This window comes from Drosophila miranda, chromosome 2 (assembly GCF_003369915.1).
Source record: "Drosophila miranda strain MSH22 chromosome 2, D.miranda_PacBio2.1, whole genome shotgun sequence".
Lineage (NCBI taxonomy): Eukaryota > Metazoa > Arthropoda > Insecta > Diptera > Drosophilidae > Drosophila > Drosophila miranda.
The window spans coordinates 14,365,116-14,373,808 of NC_046675.1; the positions used below are offsets into that span (position 1 = coordinate 14,365,116).

Genomic DNA, 8,693 nt, shown 5'->3' on the forward strand with positions numbered 1-8,693 from the left:
TGCGGCAGTCCTGCGGCGTTCTGCTCTTTGTGTTGCCTGCTCGCTGCGTTTTGTTATTATTTTGTTTATGCCCCCGCCAGGCAGTGTCCCTGTGAGTGTGTGTGTCGTCACCTGTTAGCATTTGCGAGTCCTTGAAACCGTGTTGACTCGCCGGGATGGTTGCTCGTCCGGCTCGGCCTTCAGCTTCTGCGGTGGTAGCTCAAGTTGTGGCCGCTCGGAGTCACAATCTTGGAGCCACCCCCTCCTTAGACTTCTGTTGACACTGTCCACATTATGTAATAATCACACACACACACGCATACACCCCTTCTGACGCTGTCGCTGACACTGCCGTGCTCGTGTTGAACTTCAAATTAATTGCTACCGAAAAATATAACAAGCAGGAAGTGTGGGGGGGTGGGGGACTTTGTCTGGTGCAGACCGCAAGCCAAACACCAGGCACGTTCTCGTTTGCATGCTGCAGGATGCCTAAAACATGTTCCGAAGGTCAGATGCAGGGGAGGCCAGGTGTCCTGTCCGGTCCGGTCCGGTGTGTGCGACGCGTAAAAGTCATTAAGTGTGGCCTGAAAGTGCGATGTACAGACAAAGCTGAGCCACAACAACAGGGGACATATACGTATTACTTTGGGCAAACCTCGACTAACGGTTACCCAGCAATTAGCCGTTGGACTATGAGCTATCAGCGAACTCCCGGGGAGAGCGGTCTTAAAGGAACGAGGGCGAGTGTGACTTTCAAAGTGCCATTGTGACGCCGTGTCGTGTCGTGTCCGTGCACCAAGAACACCCTGGAGCTGCCGCCATAACGAGAACATCAGCAACGCCGTAACGAGGTTCATGTTTAATGGCCGTGCAGGACGGCCGGGCCCAAAGGAAGAGATGGGGTTATATCCAGGGTCCTGTTCGGGGTGTCAGTCCAACAAATGCAACTACAAAGGCAGCCCAAAAGACATGCACTAATATCACCATAGTCCTGCCGTCCTGTAACACTCCTGTTCGTGTTGCATGCCCCGTGTCTCCTGCTCTGTGTGCCGTGTTTGGGGCTTACAGCTTGAACCTGACACAGAAAATTGTATTTTAATGATGGGGCATAGCGTCACTGGCAACGACAGGGACAGGGACAGGGACAACGAGTCCGACAACGACAACCGGCCCCATTCAAGACGTTAATAAAGCGATGCAACGCAGCAAATTCCATTGGTGCCTCCTGCTACCAAAGGGGTCCCGGAGCGGGGCTTTTGGGGGCTGGGTAGCAAATGAAGTTGTTTCTCGTGCTGCCTGGCTGAAATCCAGCTCGGGTTGGCTGACATTTTTTGGTGCGCTGCCATTTCATGCCTGCTGCAGGTGCAACGCCAGAAGCCGGAGCTAAGGGAGCACCAGCTTAAGTCAGGCGGGCTGCAAACGAAGCCCTGCCGGTGTCCCGGCCTAGTCTCCTAAGGCATGCATACTCCATTCCAATTGCACTGCCCGGGGGTGGTGCCCATTTTCATATCTGAAAAGTGTCCTTTCGACTGGCTTTGCATTTAATCATACGAGTATGTGTGTAACCAGCACCGCTCTCTGTCTGAATTGGGAAGTAAGTAAAGTAAACTTGTTTATGCATTGCTGGAGTTATAATTATTGTTAATGGCCATTTGTGTGGTGGTTTCCTAGGACTTTGGTAGTACACTTTTTAGTGAGAGTTCTGTTTTGAGCTTGGTGCTTTAAATAATTTCCAGCTTAAAGCAGAACTGGTATAGGGCCCAGGAGAGGGTAATTTTAAATCGATATACTAGTACATAGTATAAAACGCTTTAACTTGTTCGTTTTATTTCCATACAATAAATTTCCCGAGAAATTCAATCATCATTACTGAGGTTCTAATTATAGCTGATATTTTATAAATATTTTCAGTTGAATCCCAGGAAGAGGACAAGGAGGACGAGGACGAGGAGAACGATGACGACGATGATGCGGAGAACGAGGAGTTCGAGGAGCAGAGTAAGCTTTCGTCGCCGAAACAAATCTGTGATAAATATGAAAATAATTTACGGAAATTTAGTCTAATAAATGGCATTTGCCTGTTCTCTCTTCCCCCCAACCAGATAAAGGACTCACCGAGAAAACGTTCAAATTTGATGATTTTGCCCGAAGGTAAATGGGCCCTGGCCCAAGGTCCATCGAAGGGGATGGAAAGTTTTCGAATCAAGGCCAACCGCTTGGACATTTTGTGTGTTTAGAGAGGATGGAATGGAATGGGATGGGATGGGATGGCGCTTACACTTTATGCCTGTTATTTGAAAAGTTCTCATGGTCGGTCCATCGGTTGGTCGGCGGTTTGCAGTGATGGTCGTGTTGAAAATTGTAATTGTGTTTTTAATTGAAAGGCAGACCACTGGCGGGCCACGGCGGCAGAGTCACTGCTACAGCTCGTGGCTACTAATTAAGGATTAGTGTCAGAAATTACTTGTGCCAAAAGTTTTATGGCCGCGAACTCGAACGCGAACGGCGAAGGGCGAAGGGCGCAAGGCGAATGGGAACGGGAACCAGATGCCGCAGGCAGCTTAGATCCCAACAGTGCCAGCAACAGTCCCAGATCCAGCTCCAGCTACAGCTTCAGCTACAACCATTATAATAAAATGACGTCAAGTTGGTTTTGCTTGCCTTATTTTAATTGTTCTGCCATTCGCATTGTTGCTGTTGTTTCAAATGTTTCTAAAACTTTTCGCAGGCTGTGGAGCTTCTGCGGTGGGTGCGGGTCTCTTTTGGGGGTGGCAAACCTGGCCAACCAGCAGGATAAACGCTTAAATCATAATTAGTTAAATTTAGCATAATTTAATTGGAGTTTTCAGTCCACATCCTCCCCACGCCATCCCTGACATCTCAAATCTCACTCTTGGTTGCCTGAAAATTCGCTTGTGATTATTTTTATATTTCCTCCTTCCAGATTGCTGCACCCGAAGATTGTTCGCGCCTGTACCCTAGTGCTAACAGACTGGGCACAGATTCCCACGCGGGCCCTGAAGGCGGCCGTTACCGTTCTGCACCGCATCGCCTACGGCTGTTCCTGCCCCGGAATGCTCTTCCAGGTGAGCCGGAGCATTGCACCTAATTGCAATTTCCTAAGGTCCAGCGACTCGTTGGCCTCTCAATGCTTCTGGGGTCGTTGCCGGCTGCCTCTGCCTCTTGGCTTTGGCCCTGCTTTTAATTCTTTTGGCCAGAGACCTGCACATAAATCAAAGTCAAATGCAAAAACAAATGCCGCGGCTTAGCTGCTCAGTAGACATTCTGCGGCTCATTTTTTTCCCTAGACATGCACTGAGAAAAAAGTCCGATAAAACTAAGTAACCAAATTGAAGTGAATTATTCAAAGCCAAAAGGGAATCGGTGATAGCCAAAGCAGTTGATGATGCATCTTCTGTAGAGTGGAATGTTTACATAGTGGAATTGACATAAAGTTTAATACCTTTTATCAGGGTTAAATTGAATATCAGCTTGAAAATTTACTTGACCTCTTACCAGCCTTTTCCTTCCATCACTTCCGAGCCGTTGTTCCTGCGAGAATGCAACTTAAAATAACAATAATGGTAGACGATTTTCCCGAGTGTACTGTACTTTCTTTCACTGTCGCTGCTTTCATTTCATTTTTATGGTAATTTGTACAAATTAAGCGAACCTTTTTTCTATTTGTGCCATGCCACAAACGATATTTGCTGCGAGTTCTTTACGAGTAAACGTATATATATTTTTTAAACGAGTCACCCGCGTCGACTGCTCGTTGGTCCCTTTCAGACCCTCTGTTGTCAGCCGGAATTTGAACTTTTTAAGCCTTTCACGCGCTGCCTTGAGCCGCAGCATCGGTTGGTGGGGTTGCCGCTCGGTGCTTTCGGTGGAGCGACTCAAATATTCAAATGTCTGTGTTTGAGTTTGTACAAGTGTATGCCCGCGGAATGGGGCATATCAAATTAGCTGTGAGGTATGACATTTCAGTTCTTTAATGAACAATTATGTTTGAAATTTGGCTGGTCTTAGTCCTCTGAAACTTTCCTGATATCTGGTTTTTCTTGTGTAGGGTATTTGCAGTGTTGCCTTGCGAAAATAGCTTTCAGTCTTTGTTGGATTTCTTTTCAACTGCTTATGCTGCTTTTCACGGCTGGCAATTAAACTTTTCTTTTTGGCCAGAGTTCATAAATCACATTCAGCAGCAGGCAGCAGCAGGCGGCGTGGCCTTCTCTAACCATTCCGCGACTTTATCATCGGCTTTAAGCGATGCTTAAAGTGTTTGGCTCTGGGCAACTCTGTTGAGTCCTCCGCTTATGCAATCCCAGCAGAGAGAGGCTGCAGAATGGCTAATCACCAAAGCAGCCGAAAACGGCATCTGAAAGAGAAGAGGAGACAAAGCCGATACTCATTCTCCCTGTGTTTCGCAATCTCCGCACAGCCGTCCAGCCAGCTCTACATATCAGCGTCATCTAAGCCGGCTCACTGTCTGGTGTGTACAAGCGACGACGACTACGACAATGATGACGAGAGCGGCTGGAGCTATCCATTTCAATGTGGCCATCAGAGGAAGCTGACTCCTGGCTGTCGGATGCCGCCTGCCGCCTGCCGACTGCCGGTTGCCGGCTGCCTGCCTGCCCACAAGCAAAACAAAAGTAGCATCATATGCAAAGTCAAAACCACTAATGGGTCTGCGCAATCATAGGATAAATTAAATTCCAAATACGGACGACAGTCGACAGGCTGCAAGAGCAGCGAGACAACAACGATACAGAGGGTTGAGTGGAGCTTTGGGTGGGGGGTTGGAGTTTTTGGGGTTAGTTTAGGCGAAGGTGGGGCATTTATAAAGTTTTTGCCAACTGCAAATGATATCTTGCTCAGACAGAGTCAGAGGCAAACCGCAGGCGGCAACCACAGAAGGGCAATGGCTGCCCCCAACCACTCCACTCCGGTCTGGAAGCTGCTGTTGTGGTTGTCTTTCCAGAAACTTTTCATTTGAATATCAAGAACCCACTCTCTGTCTCTGTCTCTACCCACAGGCCAAGCTGTTTCGCATCTTTCAACAAGTCCTCAGCGTGGAACGTGACGCCCATCAGGAGGAGCTGCGTCGCCTGGGCATCTACGTAGTGCGCAAATTTGTCGAGGTGGCACCAACTAATCCCAAAATCTATGCAGAGTTATTATTTTACAAAGGCATCAGGGAGGCAAATGAGCTGGAGACTGGCTATTGTGATGCCTACGAATCGTAAGTATGGCCAGGCATGCGGTCGACTCTAGATCCCTCCGCCCTTGGCTTTGACTTGCCCATTGTCTCGTCGGGGTTAAAAGGGCCCATCATCACAATGGGCGCATGATTGACTGAGCCTGGGCTTCATCGTCTGTCGTTTAGTTGGCAGATGATAAATGATGACCACCAGCCAGAGAGCAACTTTGCCCATCTCATTGTATTTGCATATACCCTCTAGTCAAAGGGTGCAAGGCCATACCCCCCATGCCGACCTACTGCTACTTCTACTGAAGTCCGGCAGAGCAAGTCAAATTCATGGATAAAACGAGCACTATAATATATTTCCTAGGGATAAATTTATCTCTCCTAGGGATGGACACACTCGCAAAAATATTTATCGTATTGATTCGAACAAGATTTGTATCGAAGACTTACATTATTATAAGCAATAGACCATTACTGACCATGACTGAATCATCAATGCACTACAAAATCTTCTTATTCACATTACTTTTTTCATGATCCCCAAATTGACAAAATGTGATAAAGATTTTAACACCAGATCTATTAAATATCTGTTAATGGCTGAACCGATGTTTAATGCAATATTGGTTCGCTATTCATCCATATCCCTTCTAACTTGTGGTTTCGCATATTTTGTAGGGGAACCAAAGGCACCTGGAGTGAGGAGCAGGAGACCGAGCTGCGCTTCCTGTTCGAGGAGAATCAACGGAATCCCGAAACGGATAAGGGTAACTATGGCAAAATTCACTCATAGTTGGGGCTTTGCCTCCTCGCCCTGAGTGTGAATTAAGACTCGATTTACAGTAAATGAATAGAAGCAATCAGAGCTGGGGCACTCGAGTCCCAACCAGAACAGTCGCAGAGAACAGCAGAATAGCAGGGAATGGCAAACAACAGAAAGCATTGCAACCCAATTGTGTCTGCTCTTTCAGATGTGATTGATTGGATTCTGGACAATTTGGCCGACAAGACACGCACTCGACGTGGTGTCCTCAAGAAGATGAAGGAGATGGGACTGCTGTTCAAGGCGCCCACCAAACGCTCTACAAAGTCGGCCCAGAGTGGAAAAAACCTTTGGCAGCCGGAAGAGGACGAGATGCTAAGAAGCTTATACGATCAATATCGCACCGAGCCGGGTAAGTGGACAGCAATTTATCCCGAACAGGCAGAGCTGAATGCGTTGTCCTTTGTGCTTTCTTTGGCAGATTGCCTGGAGCGCCTTGTCCGAGAGTTTGGAGAGCAGCGCAGCAAGCAGCAGATCATCAAGAGAATGCTTCAGATTCACTTGATAGCGGACAAGTCGGAGATACTGCCCGCCAAGTCCAGCAAAGGGCGCGGCAAGGGCAAGTCGAAGAGGCAGCAGGAGGCGAACAGCGACAGTGGCAGTGGCAGCGAAGCAGATGAATACATGGAGGAGCCCATGTTTGAAGATGCCGGAGCCAGGAAGCCACAAAATAAGTCCAGGTCACGTCAGGTGGTGCGCACTCCCCTTGATGTGGGCACGGTGCAAGCCCTAATCGCTCAGGTGGATACGGAAAAGTATCAGCCGGCCTTTGAGTGGCTCACAGAATGCCTGAACGACGCTAGCGACGATACCGACGAGCCAGCCGAGGATGATGATGGTGTGCCATTGCTACCTTTGCTGCAGAGTCAGAAAGACGCCATGGAGGATGGTAATTTTCAGAAAGTCCTCGTGGCTCTCGGCATGCAACCGCCAATTGCGGGCATGGAGAACTACTGGCGTGTTCCGACCTATCTTAATGCAGCTGACTTGAAGCTACGTGCTAAAATCGTGTCCGGCGAAGAGGTGGAAATTGAGCCAGAGAATATCCGGGAGGAGGATGTCGATGAGGAAGATGACGAGGAGGACTATCTGGACAAGCGCAGCAGACAGCGACAACAGGCCCAAGCGGAGAACATAGCAGCTCAGCAGCAGAGCAGGCTGGACAGCCTAATGTTTAGCAAAAGCGATGACGATGACCAGGCCGAGCAACGAGCTGCGCTGAAGAGAAAGGGCAACGGAAAGCTGGCCAAGCGGCAGCGCAGGGGGAAGGCTAAAGCTATGGGGACAAAGGAGTCCGAGGATGAGGACGAAGTCAATGCAATTGCCCGCAAATTGGCACGCAAGAAACGGCAGCCTGATGTTTCCAGCGAGGAGGAGGATGATGATGAGCCAAAGCCAGAGCCAAAGCCAAAGCCAAGAGAGGAGAAGGAGAAAGAAACGAAGCAACCGAGCAGAGCCAGCACGGATGATTTATTTGAACAATTGAAAGCCAAGCGAGCCACTAAAATCAAACTGGGCGATATGGTTCTAAATGAGTCAACAAAGGCCGTAGGGGACGAGGACGAGGACGGGGACGATGATGCATTTAACTTCAACTCGGAGGACTATCGTGCTCGGTTGCTCGAGCTGGAGGACGAGGAGAATGAAGCGGAGGAGCAAAACAAAGAGAGCAACACCACCAAGTCCTCATCGCTGTCCTTGCAGCGTGCACGTCGCGTTAATGTAATTGACTCGGATAGCGACAACGATGATGCTGGTGGCGCCTCGCCTGCTGACAAGACAAACAAACGCCCACGCAGCGATGATGGACAAGAGTCAGACGAGGCGGCGGAGGAAAGCGACGATGATGCCAACTTTCTGGCTCGCAAAAAGCCAGCAAAAGTCGATACCGGCAGCGGGGAGCCCGCCAAACGGCGACGTGTGGCCATCATCGATGACGACGACGATGAGTTTTAATGCACTTCGATTTTGATTTTTGATTTCATAGCCAGCAAGAATTAACCTCGAATAAATGTAACCATTCAATTTGGAATTGCATATCATCCCCGGCATGTCTCTTTTATTGTTCCAGGACGAGTATTGTGCACAGTCTGGGCTCCTTCAGTTACTGGCCACAGAGGGAGATGCCTAGGGGCAATAGCAACATGGGTAACAAAAGTCAGCCAACGCCATAGTGGCTGTCTGGCAGCAAACATGGCCTATAACCCCACTCTCCCACTCCCACATTCTCCCACTGAGCACCTCCCAATCCGTTTCTATTACCTCTGCCATTCCTCTGTTGACTTGATGGCATTTTGTGCTGGTCCATTGTCGAGTACACCCTGCTCTGAGACCGAGAGCTACTCTGCCTCGAGCGCCTTTTGTGTGCGTCTGCTAATTTGGTGGCTTTTGTTGCTCCGGAGGCTCCGTAGGTTGATTCTGTTGAGGAAGGAACGGGTTTAGCTCAGTTCGTGAAATGCATTTTGTTAATTTCTGTCCAGGCCAAGTCGGGGTCGACCCGGAGTTGGAGTGTGGAGCCGTAGAAGAACTGCTCGTACGACACTGGATGCAAATGTCCGGACATTGTGCATTGGCATTTGCAATTGCAACTGTGGCACACACGCACACATAGAGAAGCGACATTGTCGGAAGAATAATCGCACTTAAATGCATTGCATTGTAACAGCTTCTGGGGAGAGAGTT

The 8,693-nt window shown here is 48.9% G+C and overlaps 1 protein-coding gene across 1 annotated transcript in view; it reads left to right on the forward strand.

Moving 5' to 3' along the window:
- LOC108156183 (protein timeless homolog) overlaps positions 1-8,055 on the forward strand; it is a 68,611-nt gene extending 60,556 nt beyond the window's left edge. The window contains exons 12-18 of the mRNA XM_017287514.2: positions 1,891-1,977; positions 2,082-2,130; positions 2,924-3,065; positions 5,016-5,221; positions 5,867-5,955; positions 6,160-6,363; positions 6,433-8,055. Coding sequence (XP_017143003.1) covers positions 1,891-1,977; positions 2,082-2,130; positions 2,924-3,065; positions 5,016-5,221; positions 5,867-5,955; positions 6,160-6,363; positions 6,433-7,967 — 2,312 coding nt within the window. The 3' untranslated portion in view covers positions 7,968-8,055. The remainder of the gene's footprint in view (positions 1-1,890; positions 1,978-2,081; positions 2,131-2,923; positions 3,066-5,015; positions 5,222-5,866; positions 5,956-6,159; positions 6,364-6,432) is intronic.
- The last annotated feature ends 638 nt before the right edge of the window (positions 8,056-8,693 follow it).